The following is a 20,314-nucleotide window of genomic DNA, read 5'->3' as shown; positions in this document are numbered from 1 at the left end:
TACCACCACATATATATTTATATATGGAGTAATCAAACAGACCTGTCTGTTACATATATATTCTAAATTTATATACTTTGCGGAGTCAACAACATAAAAAACATTTCATAAATCGCAGCGAAAATTGAAAACACAGCTTTACAGACACATAATTTGATATATTATAGCTTGGTTTTTTTGTATGTATTTTTTTTTGTCATGTCTGTCTTTCCAGGGGGTTTTGTTCTGAAGACTTTTGCATGTGTTCAAAATTAGCAATATTAATAATTATTAATGACAACTTTTGTATCTGTGTAGTGCTAGATAGTGTATATTTGTTTGTATCTGCAAAGAAGAGGTCAGAATAATGGTTTCGTCCGTCATGTTTAAAACACCCCTTGCTAGTGGTGCAGTCCCCCACACGCGCGAAACTTTTGTAACAGAGATGGCGTCCAAAACAGGTGGGTGTGTATTGTGTTTGTTTACTGTGTAGAAAGACAACTGGACAGGCTCCTGAGACTATTGTTCCATTATAGAATTGTCCTGTAGCCTTGTTCTAGTTAGTGTACAGGTGCAGTGCATTGTACCTCCTGCTATAGTGGCTGACATCTCGTGTTTGTGACTGATGCCATTGAGCCACCGCTAGCTTCATGGCTAACAGCTGAGCATCAACACTGGCGAGATTCACTGATGATAAGTTATTTAAGTTGTCCAGTTTCCAAGCGAGGGTTTGAGAGCCTGGCCCTCGACATATACGACTGACCACAATGTCTGTTTATACAACGTGACCTTTAATCAGCCATTAATGGAAATATTACCTGTGTTATGAGGAGTACTGACTAAAAGCGTGTGTTGCTCAGGCCGCAGAGGGACGAAGCGCAAAGCGGAGTCTCAGCTGGAAGAGGAGAAGCCATCCATGGAGGAGAAGGGGGAGGAGAGAGGAGATGGAGAGAACGGCCAGGAGGGCCAAAGAGTGGTCATCGAACACTGGTAAAAAAGATCACACCATACCTTGCAGATATAAGTGCTCAGATTCTTGGTTATAGTTGAACACTTAACCCCACAAGTAAAATAAACCAGGTTTCTAAATTTGGTCAGTAATGAAATACAATTATTCAACAGTTAAGTAGCAAGAGATCTTAACAAAATATATCCATCATGTCTTTCTTAGACATAGTTAAGTGATGATCCTTCACTGTATAAAGATCTTCTGAACTAGACATTTTAAATAATTACAGAATGGCTTTAAAATTGATATGAATGAGTATAAAATGGTAATGATACCTTACAATATGACTTAAGCACAATAAATAAAGTCACTACATCATGTGCAACAACACATATCATTCACAGCTTTAATTCCCTCTGCATCTGATAGTTGTCTGTTTTTTTTCTGGCAGCAAGAGCTGACGAGTGTATAGGCGTAATGCCGAGGAGGTGAAATCTGCCCTCCTGGCTGCCCACCCTGGACTGACTGTGATCCTCAACCGCGAGAAACCCCGCAGAAAGAGCTTCGAGATCACTCTACAGGATGGAGTCAAAGGTGAGGAGGAGAATAAGGGCGAATCCAATAATAAGTCAGCCATGTGGCGTTCCAAAGGGAAGACTGACACCCTCAGCCGAGTGTAACTGTTTCTATATTTGGCCTTTTATCGAATAGAACAAAACAATCTAAACTTAAGAGAAACAAAAGCATATTGTCAAATGTATACCAATCAATCTATTATGTATATACTGTTATATTTCTAGTTTAATTTTGTGTGATCAAGCTATGGTTAGTTAGGCAGAAAATAAGCTAGCTAGCTAACAGTGAGTAAGTATTGTACATATTTCTCTTTCTCGATAGTAATGGATTTCACCCAGTTTCTTTTTGCCCTCCACGTCATCGGGATCGAGATCGCAAGTGCTCGGGCCTGCACAGTGCTGCTCGCAGCCCTAGTCTCTGAATTGTTCCTGTTGTTTTACCTTCATTTTACAGTGAACAACATTTCCCATTTAAAACAGTTCATAGAAAGGCCTGTGGAACCTCCAGAGCAAAATGGGGCCATTGCATCTGTAAAGAGTTGTAAGGACATGTGGTATGTCTGTAAGAAAGTTGTATACTGTCATGTATTGTAAAAATGAGTTTTTGTAACACGAGTGGTATCATTTATCGTCTGTTATTCCTACAAATGACTCAGTTCTCTTTTGTCTCATCCCCAAAGAAACATCTCTGTGGACCGGAATAAAGAGGGGTCCGCCTGCTAGGCTAAAGTTTCCTCAACCTGATGTTGTAGTTGCTGCGCTTCAGGAGGCTCTGAAGCCTGAGTAGATGGCAAGTGAAGGTGTGTGTCAAAGCTGTGTGACACTTAGAATGAAAACACATTAAATTAAAACTGAGGTAAAATGTTTCTGCTTCGAACATAGGTTTCACACAAGGTTGCTAAACAAGTTAAATGTCACAATTTATTCTCGACAGGATTGTGTACATCAGTTGAACTTTTAAAACATGAAAACGTTTAGTTCAAATTATATATTATAATCTATATATTTGGAATTTTTAAGACTTTTTAAAGATTGAATTTCTTAATATATCCTCTTGAATCTTGACATTCTGGAACGAAGGATCTTTTTGTATATATTATACATTTATTTTATCATAAAATGAGTTACACTCAAAACATATTTACAAATTGCTATTAGTTGTTGTTCCAGCATCTCCAAAGATGCGTTGTAAGTAGTTGTTGCAGTTAAGTATTTGTCTTGATTCACAGTTCCTTTTATGTATATTTTCCTTTCACCTCCAGAGCCATCTGTTATAACCTATTTCCTGGATAACCAAATTTTTGCAGATTGCGTCACCGACCTAGAGGATTTATTAACTGTTTATTAGTCGAGCTTATGAAACACTGTCAGTCTTCAGCCATTTTATCACATCTATCTCTTACTATGAAATCTCCTTTGGAAATGGTCCCACAAACCACATGCAATGTACAAATGTGTGTTGTGACTGTTTGTATTTCAGATTTTAACACAATGATTCTTTTCTAACATGCAGTTCAGGAGATGTGGCCTGTGGAGGCAGAATGACGAGGAGCGACCAAGGAGAATGTTCTCAGTCCTTCTTCTGATGATCCAAGCCCCAACAGCTCACATCCTCCTGATACAGTGCAACACCTAGTGGAGCCTCTCTGAGACAACACGTTTTAATATTTTACTGTTGAGCATTCCCACCTTTTCTCAGTTGTTACTGTGCCTTTATGTTTGTTTTTATGAATAAAGTTGATTCATTGTTATAATGTAGATGTAGCTTTGTGTTTCCTCTGTTCTCGATTGACAAAATCCTGACTGTATTCTGATTAGACAATAACTTAATTTAATTCATATATTTTCCTTAAGCTATTATTGAATTTTGTATGGGTGCCTTGAGAGAAAACTTAGTCTGTAATAACATTTAAGACCAAATTGGCATTTGTCACTGTGAAAATTCGTAATTTCTTGTGTTTTAAACATTTAAATTAATTTAAAAAGTATAATTTTAATATTATACATTGTCATCGAATTGGCATTCAAATAAACTGATGCATTCCAATCTGTATTTTATGTATTTATCCATTTTATCATTTGACCAAATAGCCGTTTTCTTTTCTTGTAATTTTAAATTCTTAAACTATACATAAAAAGCAACCAAGAGAGTTAAGCATTAAACAATATTCTCATAAAACAATTATTTGTAATGTTTAGCTTGAGATGATTCCCATAGGTGTATGGTTTTTCCTTCCAGCCGAACGTTGCTACGGGTTGGTTGCCAAGGAAGTGACCTCACTGTCACGTGGTCATCCACAGCAGCGTTGGCTCATGATTGGGGAAGCTTCTTTCTACTATAACGCTTGAAAATAGTCCGTAAGTAGCTTGTGTTATTAACAATGACTCTTTAAATATTCACCTGACGTTGCAGGAGTAGTTTGTGCTGGCAGCTGGATTGCGTAGGCAGCCATTCAGCCTTTTTTGCTGAAATTGTTATGGCTAAGTTAGCAGCGGCCTGCTAACTGCTAGCAAGCTGCTCGGTCTGCTTGCAGGAGTCTGGTGTTAACAATCATTTATTTCATTGAGTTAATCTTTTACTGAACGAACTCGGTTGTACATTGAATATATCTCTGATAGGTCACTGTGGACATTGTTCTGCACTGTCGTCTGCATGTTAAGAAACGAGTCTAGTTTCCAAACATATACTAAACACAGTGCTTCAGTACTTTGGCTGTGTTGGCAAGGTAAAGTAAGAAAAACAAACATGTAATACTCAAATGCCACGTATTCGTTATATTGAAACTTAGCCGGACTGACAACAGGCACAAACTGGGGCTACTTTCTCTCAGATACTGTTTTATTTAATCATGTGAGTGTTACTAAATAACACAAAAAGTTAAGAGTCTTCCTAGATGTATAAACGATTAAAATATTGTAGAATTGTGTTGCACTTCTTTTGACAACCACCTGTCCATATTCTTGAAATTTGTTTGTCTATCAAATGAAAATGTATTGATATGCAAGGAAAACAGCCTTTAATTGCATCCCTATAAGTATTACAGTGCCATATTTGAGTCTCATTTTGTTGTTGTAATACTGTAAATACTTAAAGAGCCAAATAAGTTATATTAATTTTTTATTAATTAATCAATTAAAATTGGTTTAAAAAACAAGAAAATAATTAAACAATAACTTAATCATTTCCCCCAAACTTAAGGCTGCTATTGCCGGGTTATTCATGTACTTTTCTCTCATCAGTCATGGCGACAGAGGGTGTGGAAACCACGAGTGAAGATGCTCCAGCGGCTGGGAAGGTCAGCACCAGGTATGACCTGGAGAAGGAGACAGAACTTCGGTTCGAGGTGGAGGCAGCAGAGGCGGCAGAACAAGTTGACCTGGAGCTCCTCACGGGAATGGCTGAGGTGTTTGGTTCAGAGCTGAACCGCAGCAAGAAGTACGTATTTGGACCAGGATCTAAGATTGCAGTTTTCACCTGGCAAGGCTGCAGCGTCAACCTCTATGGCAAACCAGAGGTGAGCACCACGGGAAGGGTCTAAACAAATATTGGGGGTTTTTTTGGAACACAAATTATGCATGATGTTTTATTTGCAAATAGTGCAGGTAAGTAAAATCTGATCACATTACCTGAGAAAGATGTTTGTACCAGGGCTGTACAGGGCCTACGTTAGTGTGTGTGAAACTTTGCATGTGGATACCTCAGTGTTGAACCACTGACGTATCGTATATCACGGACACCTGCGTGACTCTGTGTTTGACATTTAATCAATGAGTTGCTCAAATGACCGAGCTTTTCTCCCTCATCTCCACAGGTGGCTTATGTGTCCAAGGACACTCCCATGCTGCTCTACCTGAACACACACGCTGCCCTGGAACAGATGAGAAAACAAGCAGAGCGGGACAATGAGAGGGGGCCGAGGGTGGGTTTGATTAAAGAACTACTGTATTCAGAGGCCTTTATGATAGATTTTGAATGTATGTATTTTACATTGACATTGAATAATAAAATCCTCCCTTAGGTGATGGTGGTTGGACCCACAGATGTGGGGAAGTCAACAGTATGCCGTCTGCTGTTAAGCTATGCCGTGAGAGTAGGCAGGAGGCCGACACTAGTGGAACTGGATGTGGGACAGAGTGGGGTAAGATGATTTGGAGTTATCATTAAGAATATTGACACAGACTGTGCTACATCCCAGTGTGCACCAGTGGCATGCATTGCATTTGTTTATTGGATAGTTATAATCTTCCACATTTGGGTAATGAATTGTTGCCACAGGCTTTACAGAAATATCCGTTATACAAATTTGATCAATATGAGTTATAAGGAACATTCTGCCCCCTCAGGTGTCAGTGCCTGGGACAGTGTCCGCACTGTGCATCGAGCGTCCGGCAGACATAGAGGAGGGTTTCTCAGTTCAGGCTCCATTGGTTTACCACTTTGGCTCAACTACCCCAGGAACCAACATCAAACTTTACAACAAGGTGAGAAGAAAGATGCTGGACATTTTGTTCGTTATTTTTTAATCTCATCTCTTATTTGTTTCTCACCTCCCACTTTAATCTGTTCTTTTCTTATAACTTGCAGCTGACGTCATGCCTGGCTGAGGTGTTTTCCCAGCGGTGTGAGGTGAACAGGAAGGCCAGCGTTGGAGGCTGCATCATCAACACCTGTGGCTGGGTGAAGGGCTCTGGATACCAGGCTCTGGTCCATTGTGCCTCTGCCTTTCAGGTGGACGTGGTGCTGGTGCTGGATCATGAGAGGCTGTACAATGAACTCAAACGAGACCTCCCTCACTTTGTCCGGGTTGTGCTCCTACCTAAGTCCGGTGGGGTGGTGGAGCGCTCCAAAGAGTGCCGGCGGGAGACTCGGGATGAGAAAATCCGCGAGTATTTCTATGGCTTCCGAGGTGTGTCCTTCTACCCTTTTTCCTTTGAGGTACGTTTCTCAGACGTTCGCATCTATAAGATCGGGGCACCATCTATCCCAGACTCATGCCTGCCACTGGGAATGTCTCAGGATGACACACAGCTCAAGCTGGTGCCTGTGACACCAGGGAGAGACCTCACGTATCATGTGCTGAGCGTGAGCAGTGCAGAGGACGTAGAGGAAGGGACAAGAAAGGATATAGTGGAGAGCCCTGTGCGTGGCTTCATAGTGGTGACAAATGTAGACACGCAAACACAGGTAATGAAAGTACTATCCCCATCCCCCCGACCACTGCCCGGATACACACTGCTTATCATGGACATCCGCTTCATGGACACGAAATGAAATAATCCTTCAGGAAAGACGACACCGTCGCACAAGAAGTGGGACTCGTGTTCGGGACGAATTCTGCTGAGAAGTTGTTTGTACCAGAGGACCTGGATTTGGTTTCCAAGTGGGGGGGGTTTCTGCCTAGACATTTCAAGATTTGAATATGGACATTGATCTCTGCAGATGCCGTTTGTGTTAGATGAGGTTTTATGGTTAGGGAAATTATTTTTGTGATAATCTTTTTTCTAAAGAATGTCTTTTTTCATGATAATAAATGTTTTAAACAAAAGAGTTCTTTGCTTTTATTTTTCAAATTTTGTGGTCTTCAGATTTTCCTGTCCTACATAGGGGTATCAGTTGACATTTATATGCAGATGTCTTGCACCTAATAGGTCCTATATGTACGTAAGAACCGTTTGGAGGTACTGGTATTGCAATTGTACTTTTAAGTATTTCCAGCTAGTCCCAGCTACAATTAGTACCACTTATTTTATACACAAACCACATGATCATTTTATCAAAAATTATACAATGTTAACATAGAAATGTGTTCAAATTTCGATCGATTTAACTCTCTTCTGCTTACACATGACTATAAATAATAATCAAATAATCCAAACGAGGACTTTTATGCAATTAACTCTTTTCATACATTGCTTTTAATTTAGTAAAAGTAAAGAATTTGTCATATACCACTACAACAGACACTAAAGACGTACAACAATGTGTCAATACCTGCCAAATCAGAGTTCATCAGATACACTGCACAGGTACCATTTCTTTAACAAGTGGAAGATGGACTCAACTAATCAGCATATATTAACTTTAACTAGTGAGGGTGTGATGTTCTGTATAAGCCAGTATTTAATGACATAATGTGGAATGTTTCGTCAGATTTTTGTTCAAGCTGATTTATTAGCATTTCTACACTACACTTGTCCTATTTGGCATGTTACTTCTATTTGCTGTGCTTCTTCTCTTAACATTATCTTTCCTCAGCAGGATGCTACATGATACTTCATTGTAGCTGGGTCAGTTGAGGGGGTTATAAGTTGACCATCTGGGATCTGTGGAGAAAAAAAAATAAGCTTATTTTACCAAATGAATTTGCCCTAACACCTGACGTTTAACAAGGATGCTTTACACACTGACTTCAGTTTGAGTTAAATGATTATTGCTAAACCAGGTGGTGTTGATGCAATGCATTTTGTTGATTCACACACAGTCAAGTTTTCCTCTCCAGTTCTACTGACAGTCAATGTCAAATTTGACTGAGTAACTTACCCTTCCATACTAAATGTTTTTTAAAAACATTTTTATTAGATTTATTGGGATATTTAATATACAGACAGCACATATTATTTATTGTTGATCATATGTAAAATTTATATAAACTACTCAGTAGTAGTCTGTACATAAAGTTTGTGTCCATTATACAATGCATATACAGTTTATACATCTACATGTAATTTAGCATGTATATTATGTTAATAAGGTTAATGTACAGTATATTATGTGTGTAAAGTTTATACATTTATATATATGTACGTTTTGCATGTATTATATGTAACTAAGGTTAATGTAAAGTTTACACCGGGTATTATATATAAAGTTTATACAGTCTTTGGTCATAACGTCATCTTTTTCATCAACCAATCACCATCCACGGTGTCCGAGCTGGTTCCTCAGACCGCACCTTCCTTGCTCTCTGATTGGCTGTTCCTCCCACCTGAGGCACGGCGGACCAGTTCCGGGATTCCGACATCGGCCTAGCCAGCGAGCTAACGGGACTGCTAGCGGCTAACTCAAGGAGGACCCAAACCACCCTCACCCTACAGGCAAGGCAGCTTGCATGTCCGGCTATAGCGGCTTGATTTACCCGCCCTTCGTGCTGACTGTTTAGCCCAAAGTAGCCACAGCCAGCCCGCCAGCGAAATCTATTCGAATAAGCGAGTGTGAAGCTACAATGCTAACCAGGTAACGTTAGCTGACTCTTGTAGCTGTGGTAAAGGACTGAGCGGTGTCGCAAAGAAAACTTTCGAGGCTAGGTAAGAGCTAACTGAGTAATAAGTGCAGCTTTTGGTTACATCGCTCGCTGTGGCTCATTTGGAGTGAAACACCACACCGTGTGTCCATGAGTTATAATGAAGTTTGATGTTATTCACGGGGTTCATGTTGCAGCAGTGTTGTCTTGACTGAACCCTCGCTGTGCCCCGGCCTGTTATCCAACGCCCGGTCTGACACAACCTATGGCTCGGAGATGAAGTGATAGTCAGATGTTTCCGTTTTAAACGAGGCCTCAGCTGGAAACCTGTCAACGTGTTGGTGTCTGTTCGAATTGATAAAGTTAGCTCGAAAGGCCACTTGGCGATGTGGCTGGCGAGCCGCAGCTTGTCGTGGTGACTTGACAGGCAGGACTTGAAACGGAGATTTGAGGATTAACTTCCATAATAGTCGAGGGGGATTTGTCGTGTGGCAGATGAGATGATTAACAACAGGCCCAGTGACACCTCCGCTCGGTCACAGCCCGGTATTTGGTAATAATACCGATGATAGCTGAAAAGAGGGGTGTGTCCAAACTATCAGATTACACTTTTACTCCGGGTCCCTTTGCAGTGTCTTCACACTTGACGGACTAGTTTTTCATCTGGAGAAGAGGGAAATTTGCATAGTGTATGTATGTGTATGTATGTGTATGTATGTGTATGTATGTGTATGTGTGTGTGTGTGTGTGTGTGTGTGTGTGTGTGTGTGTGTCGTTGTCTCCATGGTGTTTTGAATTTCCAGGAATGGGACGTCTTTCATTTGACCACCTGGGGGCATGGAGGTGACAGCTGTCTGTGTAAAAACCCCAGGCGGTTGAACAACTTTGTTTATGAGTGATGGTGAGATGGGTACAGTCACATAAAAAACGCAGGAGCTGTTTTAACAGTAAGACGTTGGTTAGTCATCCTGATGGTTGTGAAATCAGGACTTCTCCTGGATTACCCTGCCCTTCCACCAAACAATGAAAACACATTTTGATGGTGAATTTAAACCTGTTCAAGTGGAACATGGATAGTTTCATACAGAACACTATTCTGCGTGTTATCTTATTCTGTTATTGTATAAAGATCCATAGCTTATCTGCAAGGAAGATGTTTGACCCACTGTTTCATAGGAAAAGTGGCACATCCGTTCATCTAAGAAGCCGCAACCAGAGTATATCAAAATAGCTTCCAATTAGTAATAATAATTAAGTTCTTATTTTAGCTGTAATTATTTGAAATCTACTTGTTTTGGAGGGCGCTGACAAGTTGTTTTTGTTTGTTTTTTTACAGGGCTCTCCTACAGCTCCCATAGCCAGCGGCTGAAAGACGACCAGGTGGACAACGGAAAAAAAAAAGGACTAACATGGATCAGCCTACATAACATCACTGCTGCACATGGCTTTGTTTTGGAGATGTAAAATGGGAACAGAGGTCTGTCTGCAGAGAATTTGGAGGTTTCGGAGGTCTCTACACGCAGACCCGGCCAAGAGCGGCGACACCTCGGTGACATCCACGGGGCTTCTTTTTGGAATGAGTTGATTTTGTCTCATAATTTACACAAAGACTGAAGGCAGGGTTCTTAATAGATCCAGCTGACTTTGCTTGGGTTTATTTTACTTGTGAAGGCAAGGATAGATATCATTTTAGGTTTTTGTTTTGTTTTGAGCAGCTTTTTAAAAATAGATTCCAGCTGGACTTTGGTTTTGATGTTGGGCGACTTCCCACAACTGGTTTGAAAGTGAATTTGTTTGTTTAGTTGTTTTCCCCCTGCTGTCTTAGTTCGAAACGCTGGACCTGTTGCCTCTGCCGCCATCCTCAGTTTCTTCCACCCACCCAGTGCCTATATAAGCCCCCTCGGGACGATCACAGAAGTCATCAGCAGCTGCTTCGCTCAATCCTCTGCCTGTTCTCCTCCATGTGCTTCTGCTCCTGGCCTGCTGGCTATCTACCCACTACCTCTCTAATTTCCTCGTTTTTATTTTTTCTATACCTTTTTTTCCTAAGAGGCATAATCAGAACACTAGCACAGTGACAAGCATTAATGTAAACAGAGTTGTAAGATTTGAGAGAAACCTAGCGCCAAATTTGGATGCGTATAGAAGTGTACATGCACAGTGTTGAGGTTGCACTGGTGCCAGGGAGCATTTTATGATTAGATTTATTTATATTGTTGCAAATTAAATTAAAGCCATACAAATATTTATGAATTACCTACACATATTTTTTTATCACATTGCTCTTGTATAGATTGCTTTTATATGCTTCTGTTTAGATTATGCACAGAAATTAAATATCTGCAACAAGCTGCACACATGCAAGTAGAGCTGTATATTGCTATATGAAAAAACGATCTCTGTTTTTGAGTGATTATATTAGTGGTGGGAGATATTTTCTGTGGGGACGAAGAGACTCCCTCGTGTTTCTTTTGACTTGCTGCTTTACATAGTGTTGGTTTTCTTTTCCAGTCTATAGTCATGGCCCCTCCTCTCACCCAAACGTCATCTTTGTCATTTTGACCCGTAAAGAGCCATTTGCAGTAGGTAGACAGTAGATATCTACCCCTCTCTCTCTTCCTCCCCTCTCTCGCTCTATCTCTGATGCCGGGCTTCAGTAGTGGGGGGGTTGGGGGAGGAGTGGGGGGCCCAGCTTCTGCTCCTCCCCGTTCGTTTCGACCCAGCCGATATGTCCCGGTGTCTGCAGCCGCCCTTTTCCTTGTTGGATCCACCAGCCTGTTCTTCTGCTTCACGTAAGTGTCTCTTGGTCTGTCTCTCTTAAATACGCAAACAAACTGACACCTAAAGCAAACACGGTGCCAAAGTCTCAAATATTTACACACAGATGTGTCAGGATTGAAAGTGAATACATATTCGTGTTGGTTAAGGCATGTGTGAATATCCCTATGTAATTGATTGCATTCGAAAGGTTAATTTATTTTTTTGTTTACCCTTTTTTTTTAATAAAGATATACGCAGAACACATACTTGCCTTTTACAATTAGTTTTAATTTTGGCCAGGCATTCCAACTGCACTGGAGGAAATCGTCAGACACAAAAGCTTATAGCAGTTGTGTTGATGGCGCATGAAGGTTTACTTGCACATATTGCCATTCGTGCCTCGATTCAAGGATTATTGTTGTTCTCTAACTTGCTGCTATTTAAGTCTTTAAACAAGAAAATGTCAAGCTTTGAAATACTATTAGTTTTGGCAATAATATGTCAAACTGTTATTTTGTTTCCTGCTGTCCAGGTGCCCGTGGTTGTCAGACTTCTTCTCCGCTGTCATTCCCATCTACATTGCTGTGATCTTCCTCTTCACCCTCGCCAACTTCTGCATGGCCACTTTCATGGACCCAGGTGTCTTCCCAAGAGGTAAACACACATAGACAGTGCCAATGTCATTGTGCCTAATTTTCTATGCAATGGTGAATACAGTGTTCTATACAGTACATTGTAGATCATCGATCAAGTGCGTGCATTTTCTTTCTGTAGCGGAGGAGGATGAGGATAAAGAGGATGATTTCCGAGCTCCCCTCTATAAGACGGTGGAGATCAAAGGCATCCAGGTGCGCATGAAGTGGTGCTCAACCTGCCGCTTCTACCGGCCGCCACGCTGCTCGCACTGCTCAGTCTGCGACAACTGTGTGGAGGTACACACGCACAGAAACAATTTATTTCATGCAAATATGATTTGTTATACCAGGAAGCTGGGTGGAGTGCGGGGACAGGGTCAGATTATCTAAGCTTATTTTTTTTTTCTATTGCTCCTGTGTTTTTCCATGATTTTTAGAACTAGTGCAGTGCCTGAACTTAACCTACCTGTTTGGAATGGTCTGTTTGCTTGGCCTGTGATAGCTGGTTTCTAGCTTTCTATTTGAAACTGTAAATGTGACCTGCAGTAACTGAGCTGGAGCAAAGAAAGACTGGCTGCAGGGCTCAGTCCGCAGAATCCTGAAGCCGCTCCACAGCTGCTGCATAAAGAGCCTTTCACCTGTTTATTCAAAGTTCAGTGAAACTCGACTCAGTCCTCAAAACCCAGAGCTGGAGAACCAGTTGTTGTTGCTGTTGTCATGATCGACAATGTCACTGATTAGTGCCACCAGCCACCCGTTTATTAAATGTAATAGATATTGAATTTATCGTGTTTCCTTCGACATTATATTTAATAAAAAATAGACATGAAGCTGATTAGATGAACGATTCTGAAGATATGTGTGCCACAGTCTGAGATTCTGGAATTATTAGACAGATGTCAGTGGAACCTTTAGAGCAGTGGTCACCAACCTTTTCAAGCCAACGGTTACGTTGTAATTCCGAACGTAAGCCGAGATCTACCACCCTGATATCTTACAAAAAAAACACTTAGGACAGTCTTATTTTAAATTTTGGCATTTTCTGTTTAAGGCTTAATGTACGAGCAATTTGCTTGTATAAAAGTAGTGCTGTGTGTTCAAATAAATACCAGTACTATACAATATGAAGCAGTGCATTTTCTACTGCTGCAAATATTTCACAATATAACCCCCTTTTTTTTTGCAAGTGTTTCAACCATTTATGTTTGTGACATAAATTCAACCGATAAACATTAAAGCTCATTTGAAAGATTGTTTTCGTCATCTGTTCTGCAGTGAACCTTGTGCAATGTTTGTCGGATATTACACAAACTTGCATATTTACAACACTTCCCGAACCCGATTTTAAGTAAAAGTACTCGAGAGTTTTCCTTTTCAGACCGATCAGTCATTCGTGATTGTCGGTCGGTGACCACTGCTTTAGAACATCTGCTTTATATTTATTTTTAAAATGATGGGAGAATTATTGTATCTAAGTCTCTGTTATTACATGTATGTGTGTGTGTAATGCATCTGTTTTAATTGTTAAGCCTAATTTCACAGTGAGCTTTTATAAACTCCTGTGTGGCTTAAATTTTCAACTTATATCTATCCTATTCTTAGTTTCCCACAATGTGAGTGTCGTTGGTAGAAATCATGCTAATATCTGATATAGATTTTTTTGGTTCCTGTTTCTCATCATCATAATCCTTCCCTAAATCTTTAATGCTCGTTTTCCCCCGTTCTCTCTCAGGATTTTGATCACCACTGTCCGTGGGTGAACAACTGCATTGGTCGGAGGAATTATCGCTATTTCTTCCTTTTCCTGATTTCACTTACCACCCACATCATAGACGTGTTTGGGTTTGGTTTGGTTTATGTCCTACATCACCGCCAGCAGCTGGATACACCACATGCTGCTGTCACGTATCCTTCACTTGGCACGCTACAGCCCAAAAAATGCTGAACGCGTTTCACATTTTTATGCCATATTTGTTGTGATCTCCTTGACCCTCTCCTCCCAGTATGGCTGTGATGTGTGTGGCTGGTCTGTTTTTTGTCCCAGTTGCTGGCCTGACTGGGTTTCACATGGTGCTGGTGGCCCGCGGCAGGACCACAAACGAACAGGTACGTACGAGAGTACATCCAGTTTAGACGGAATGTTCTTTTCTGTATTTGTTTCATTATCGTTGGTGTCTTTGTGAACTGGATGTTTTTCTCTCACTGTAGGTGACAGGAAAGTTCCGGGGTGGCGTTAACCCTTTCACCAATGGTTGCATGAGGAATATTTCCCATGTGCTCTGCAGCTCCCAGGCCCCCAGGTCAGCCCTCCTCACTCCTTTGCACTCCTCTGTTTACTCCTTTCCTTAAACACTCTCCACAATTATTCCTTTTCCACTGGTTCTTTATTTCCATTGCTCTCTCTCTCTCTCTCTCCCTTTTCCACTTTCCACTCTCCTCATTTATAGTTCTCACTTGTCTTTTCCTTTAATGGGTACAAGCCTTTCAGTGCGAGTGGTTGCTGTTGCTTGATTCGGTTTGTCAAAAGAGCAACGTGCTGCTGGTTACAATGAGTGTGTTTGTCCTTGTCACAGATACGTGGGTCGATTGCGGAGCCCTAAGTCTGTGGAAATACAGCCACCCTTTCTTATACCAGCTCTCACTGAGGCCCAGCTGGAAGCAAAGGTCCTGGACAATGGCATCCAGAATGACCGACACAGCGCCCGGGTGAGTGATGCCTCATCCCAAAGAAACCCCAAAACAGAAAACTTAACTTATATGTGGAATGTGGAATAAAACAACTCAACAGATATTGTTGATATATATGACTGACAAAATGAACACTACAAGAGAAAATACTCAGTACTCTATCTTCTATGTATAATTTACAGCCAGTTTTAGCAGCAGCATGTTGATACTGAGACTGAAAAAAGTCTGAGTTGATCGATGAGTTTGAAAACAATGTATGTAAAACAGGATTTTATTACAACGTTAATATGGCAAAAAGCATTTGATAATCTGTTACGGCAATCGCGAGCTAAACAGCTATTGTTTTGTGTAGATAATATTTAATGTTTATGGATTGGAATGACTCCTCATTACTCTGTTGTGTCTTTTCCAGTCCAAGAGCAGTCTAGATCAGATTGAGAGCCAGTCAGCTGATGCAGAGCCTCCACCTCCTCCAAAGCCAGAAATGCGTTACCCGGGCCTGCCCCGTGCTGACACGGAGGGTGAGACATATAAATTCAAATGCAAAAGATATGTGTTAACATCTGACTGTTTGCTTTCAAGTGCAGCCACGGTACTTGAGTCGTATTCCCTCTTATGTAAACAGATTCCTGTTTGTTTTTCAATCTCAAACACACCTTGTTCATGTGTCACTTTTTGTTTTCTCGCCTCTCAGAGAGCAGTTTGTTGACTGAAGCTCCACCTACACCGTCAATGTACAAGTACCGACCAGCCTACAACAGCCCAGGAAGGAACCACACTGCCCTCACACACCCCAACAAGGTACATCTCAATTTACACATGCCCAGTCCTCGAGGTATTAGGTATCAACTAATAACACAACATTGTGTCAGTGCTGCCTGAGAGTGAAGATGCGCATTTGTGGATTGGGGACTTTACATCCAAGTATATTCTATTAAATATGTACAACTTCATTGATTAGTACATTATTCTAGCAATATTATATACAGATATTATAGCAACCTTTCATTTCTACTTTTTGTAAAGATATGGGGATGTGTTTTGTCCTTACTGCACACACAGCCGAATCACATAGAACAGAGCAAACAGACAATATCCCGCAGATTACTGTAACAGATGGTCCTGCGGCTTTGTGCTCTCCCCCTTCTGATCTCCTTTGTGGTTAATACCATGCCCCTGTTTTTTTGTTGTTGTTTTTTTTTTTACTTGAAATTTATCATTCAGTGGCCACCGGTTGATCAGTAAGTCTCAGCTAGTGTCATCTGTGTGTGTGTGTATATCCCTGTGGCTGTCTCTGTTTCTCTCTGTTTGAGTGAATCTATCCTTCCTCCCCCTTGAGACTGCATTGACTGGAATGTGTAGTTCATGTACTTTATGTTCTATATTTGTATTCCCGTTCATGTGTTGATACAGTCGTTGACATGCAGTATCAGTGCTTGTTCAAGCCAGTCAATGTTTCCAGTCCAATAGTGTGATGATGGAGTAGAGCACCAGTCAAGCATCCGATTTCTCCCTACCACTGTTTTTTTTTTTTTCTGTGAGCATTTTTTAAAGAATTGGCTAATTCTTCACTTCATTTAAGTCTCTATATTAAGCAGTCTACAAACACTTAATTCACGTGAACAAAAAACACTAATTTATTCGTGTTTATTAATGTATTTTTAACAACTACTCATATGGGCACCCATACTTGGAGGCTTCTGTATTAACCAATAATGAATTGAAATATAAAATAATTGCAGAATAGTGGACATTAATTTTCACTTCAAAGCTTATTACAGAGACTCAAATGAAAGTGTCGTCAAATATGGGTATTTCATCTATCTTATCTATTCCTGAGGTAACATGGCGTTGTTCATCTCTCCTCCCCCTCCTCTTCATCACACTTTTCCTCACCCTCTCTACCTCTGGTCCTCGTCTCTCCTCTCCTCAGATGATTCGCGTTGAGAGTCTTGACTCTCCATCTCCTTCTATCGTCCACTCCAGCCGTCAGCCTAGCTATCGCTCGGAGCCAAGCAGCCTGGACGGGACCACGGTGGTGGGGGGAGGTGTGGGGGCGCGCAGAGGGGTGGGGGAGAGGGGTGAGGGCCCCGGAGGCCCTGGCGGGACCACTGGGGGGGTGTTGGGGGGCATGTCAGGTTATTCCCTGACTGGGCGCTCCTACACCTCCTACCCATCTTCTCTCGTTTTGTCCATGGGCGGCTCGCACTCCTCCAGCATGCGCTCGGCGCACGCAGCACACAACCCGCTGGCCACGCTCCAATCAGAAGGCACCACAGACACCAGCTATAAAAGCCTGGCCAATCAAACGCCTCGGAATGGCAGCCTGTCCTATGACAGCCTACTGACGCCATCCGAAAGCCCAGAGTTCGAGTCGGCTGCCCACGAGCTGTCGCCGCACAAGCCTCATGCTCCATTTCCCTCTGTGAATAGAACAGGCCAGCTTGAGATGGTGTCACCCAGTAGCCCGTTGCAGGGCTACATGTCGCCCTTCCTCTCAGCTCAGCTTGCTCAGCAGAGGGAGGGGCAGCTGCTCCAGGGCTCTGCCACTTTCTCCTCCCCTCACAGGGCCTACCTGCGTGCCGTCAGCCCTCCCCCTTCCTCCGCTGGGCTTCCTGAGGCCCAGTACCTGCTCCAGCATAACCAGGACTCTTCTTCCCGAGGCCCACGTAACCCTTCCTCTTCATCCCCTGGGGCTCGCTCACTCGAGCCGCCTGTCTCCCCTCCACCTCGCGGCCTCTCCCTTGGCAAGTCCCAGACTTATATTGGGGAGACAGGGCCTCAGCACAAGCCTAGACCTGCAGGAGGAGGCTCTGTGCTGGGAGGGGCAGGAGCCGGAGGAGGGCAACAGGCTCCACAGTGAGTAGTGATCCTTCGGCAGATCCGTCAGCCTGCTGCTCTTCCTGCTCCTTTTCCTCCTAATCCTCTTCTTCTTCCTCCCTGGTTTGTGTCAGCCCTCCTCTTCCTCCCTGATCTGTGTGAGTCTTCCTTTTCCTATTCCATGTTTTACAGCCAGTCTCCTCATGTGCTGTGCAAGTTTTATTAGGTCAGGTATTAGTATGTGTTGATCAGTGTTAAAAGCATGCCACTGTGTGTTTACCTCTGAGAAAGCATGTCCAGCCACGCTGCTGTTTACAGTCCTGTTCTCACTCTCAGTTTCGTGACCAAATGCCTTAACGATCATTGGTAGACAAATGTTTTGCTTCTTGTGCTTTTGTTTATTTTTGAAGTAGAACCACTCACCTCCACATCCCTTTCTCCTCCTACACTCCCCCCTCCCCTTCCCTTCCCTTTACTTCTTCGTGGCTCTCCGATTCAGATTCACCTCTCGCCCAGTCTTGGCCAATCACACCACATCCAAACCAGGGGGCGGGGTGAAGAAGGTGACCGGCGTCGGAGGGACGACTTATGAGATATCGGTTTGAGTGACAGACGCCCTTCATGGTCTATCACTATGGGGGGAAAGGGACTCGACTTCTTCCACTGAGCTGGATATTATTCCCGACCGCAGGCTCCTCAAAAATGACGGTTTTCTTCTGCAGCGGATGAAAGGAACAATCCTGTCTGGTACTCAACTTTGTTACCTTTGTAACGCCACTGGCCATTCGTCTCCGCCAGCCTTTCAGAACTGAACAAAGACGAACCGGGGACACTGGTTCATGTTTCCACAGGATCAATATGTGTCCATTTAGCCACTTTGTGAGCCATAGACTGATGTTAACGCATCCTCAGAGCTTGGTACAGATTTTGTCTATAGAACACACATAGCTTTTCACTGATTTGCAGTTTTACTTTGGTACATTAGCACAGTACGGAGTGCTGACAGCAGCGTCCTCCGCTTTAAGAAAGGATGGCCTTTAACCAGTGGATGTAAAATAAGAGAAGGGAGGATTTAGGACTGTCGACCAATTGAAATGCCTCTTTTTCCACTGTATGAACGGACCACGCAGCCTGGTGATTTGTTTAGAGTCGTGGAGAAAAGAGTCCAACCTATTAACACAGTATCATTTAGTTTTATAAATCTTTTTTAAGTATTGTTTTATATACATGTATTATTATAATTACCGGGTCAAATTGTCAGGTATTGATGACTATTGATGAGGGTGGCAGATGTACTGTGTGTAATTATTCATGAACGCGGTTCCAAATCAGTTGCCTGTCTATATGTGATGGCTGCATCAGCCACTCACAAGCTCTCGCTGGAGGTTTCATCGTCCAACGAGAAGGACGATCCTTTGTCGATAGCGGATGTGGCAGATCATCAAGCTTAATTATCAAACGCCACAAAGAAATTCTAAATCACGATTCCAGCACAAGCAACTTTGTGGAATGTATGCTTTTAATGTTTATGCCAGAGACATTATGCAAAATCTGTTTGTAGCTTTAAGATCATTTCATGTCTTTTGGGTGTTTTTTGTTTCTTCCTCTTTTCTGTGATGTTTTCGTCAGTCAGTCATGATGCTAGCAGAACCTTTAAAAGATGGCCAGCCAAATAGGTGCAGCGAGGGAAGGGCTTATTTATTTCACCAGACAAGACAATGCTGTAGTTCTGGACACCATTAATTTCAAACCAGTCTCTACCAGTTTGCTCCTCTTTATTGAGAAGTTTTTGTTCTTTGAAAGGAAGCTAATGAATTAAATGTAATATGCAACAGAGTAGATTTTTAAGGAGGGACTGGAGCCTTTTTTTTGCCTTGAGACCATTCATAGTGAAGCAAGCGCATTTTTTATTGTTTTTTTTTAATTGATTTTTATTTTTTACACTTCTCAGAAAACGTTTTTGGATTGACTTGTTAATTTTGAAAATATTTCCCTGGAGGTACAAATATTTTTTACCCACAGCCATGCTGAGAAAGGAATAATTACAGGAACGGAGATGAGTTTGTCTGTCAGGATTTGGCATCACATTAAAGATGCATTCATTTTCTTTTCCTATCGAGGTCCACAGCAGCATCTGCAGCAGGAGGTCGAAGCTGGCTTTAAGTAACACATGTTTGGGGGAACATACGCGCTTGAAGCACACAAGAACCATCGTTCAGCCAACACGACTGTGTTACTAGTTTTCGGGCTTTGTCTTCTGTGTGCATGCGGTTTTGGTTTTGTCGTGCTTGAATGCTTCACTGGCGTGCGTACCTGTGAGAATATTGTCCGAATGCCTACCTGGTTCATTTGTAGGTGGTAACGAGCAAAGAGTCATTGATGGCACCAGCAGCCATCGTTTGGAGATAAAGAGAACCAGTGTTACTTTCTTCCTTCTCTGGCCAAGGATGGTGACCATTGAACTATTTGAAACTTATCTGAGAGCAGTAAGTATATTTCTATGTGAGATAACAATATCGCTATTGTGGGCTGTGATGAATGGAACGAGTTTCACAAATATCTGTAACGAGTACATTAAAGACAATTCCAAAATGGCCTTAAATCAAGAATTTTTAAAAAAAAAGGATGTCTTCTCAGAATAAAAGGTCAATCTGATGAAAAACTGAA

The 20,314-nt window shown here is 42.0% G+C and overlaps 3 protein-coding genes across 5 annotated transcripts; all 3 read left to right on the top strand.

The window, feature by feature from the left end:
* The first annotated feature begins 400 nt into the window (after window positions 1-400).
* LOC128446090 (selenoprotein H-like) lies at window positions 401-3,261 on the top strand. The gene is made up of 5 exons (XM_053429044.1): window positions 401-440; window positions 840-969; window positions 1,380-1,522; window positions 2,184-2,303; window positions 3,017-3,261. The coding sequence occupies exons 1-4, from the start codon at window positions 425-427 to the stop codon at window positions 2,288-2,290; spliced, it is 396 nt and encodes a 131-aa protein (XP_053285019.1). The 5' UTR covers window positions 401-424; the 3' UTR covers window positions 2,291-2,303; window positions 3,017-3,261.
* A 503-nt stretch (window positions 3,262-3,764) lies between these two features.
* On the top strand, window positions 3,765-7,049 carry clp1 (cleavage factor polyribonucleotide kinase subunit 1). The gene is made up of 6 exons (XM_053428854.1): window positions 3,765-3,861; window positions 4,744-5,018; window positions 5,316-5,423; window positions 5,523-5,642; window positions 5,848-5,985; window positions 6,089-7,049. The coding sequence occupies exons 2-6, from the start codon at window positions 4,746-4,748 to the stop codon at window positions 6,773-6,775; spliced, it is 1,326 nt and encodes a 441-aa protein (XP_053284829.1). The 5' UTR covers window positions 3,765-3,861; window positions 4,744-4,745; the 3' UTR covers window positions 6,776-7,049.
* A 1,465-nt stretch (window positions 7,050-8,514) lies between these two features.
* zdhhc5b (zinc finger DHHC-type palmitoyltransferase 5b) lies at window positions 8,515-20,314 on the top strand. Of its 3 annotated transcripts, none has more exons than XM_053428469.1 (12): window positions 8,515-8,737; window positions 10,081-11,536; window positions 12,037-12,158; window positions 12,279-12,436; window positions 13,872-14,044; window positions 14,143-14,245; window positions 14,348-14,439; window positions 14,713-14,845; window positions 15,240-15,348; window positions 15,522-15,628; window positions 16,761-17,686; window positions 18,147-20,314. In XM_053428469.1, exons 2-12 carry the CDS (start codon window positions 11,388-11,390, stop codon window positions 18,250-18,252), a joined length of 2,178 nt encoding a protein of 725 aa, XP_053284444.1. In that variant the 5' UTR covers window positions 8,515-8,737; window positions 10,081-11,387; the 3' UTR covers window positions 18,253-20,314. The 3 variants fall into 3 exon arrangements, with proteins under 3 accessions (XP_053284444.1, XP_053284443.1, XP_053284445.1); XM_053428468.1 differs by having other exon boundaries at window positions 8,515-8,808; XM_053428470.1 differs by lacking the exons at window positions 8,515-8,737; window positions 10,081-11,536; window positions 12,037-12,158; window positions 12,279-12,436 and adding an exon at window positions 12,473-13,752.

The sequence above is a fragment of the Pleuronectes platessa genome, chromosome 8 (genome assembly GCF_947347685.1).
Source record: "Pleuronectes platessa chromosome 8, fPlePla1.1, whole genome shotgun sequence".
NCBI lineage: Eukaryota > Metazoa > Chordata > Actinopteri > Pleuronectiformes > Pleuronectidae > Pleuronectes > Pleuronectes platessa.
The sequence above is the reverse complement of the archived record's forward strand: the minus strand, read 5'-3'. Positions and strand labels throughout refer to the sequence as shown.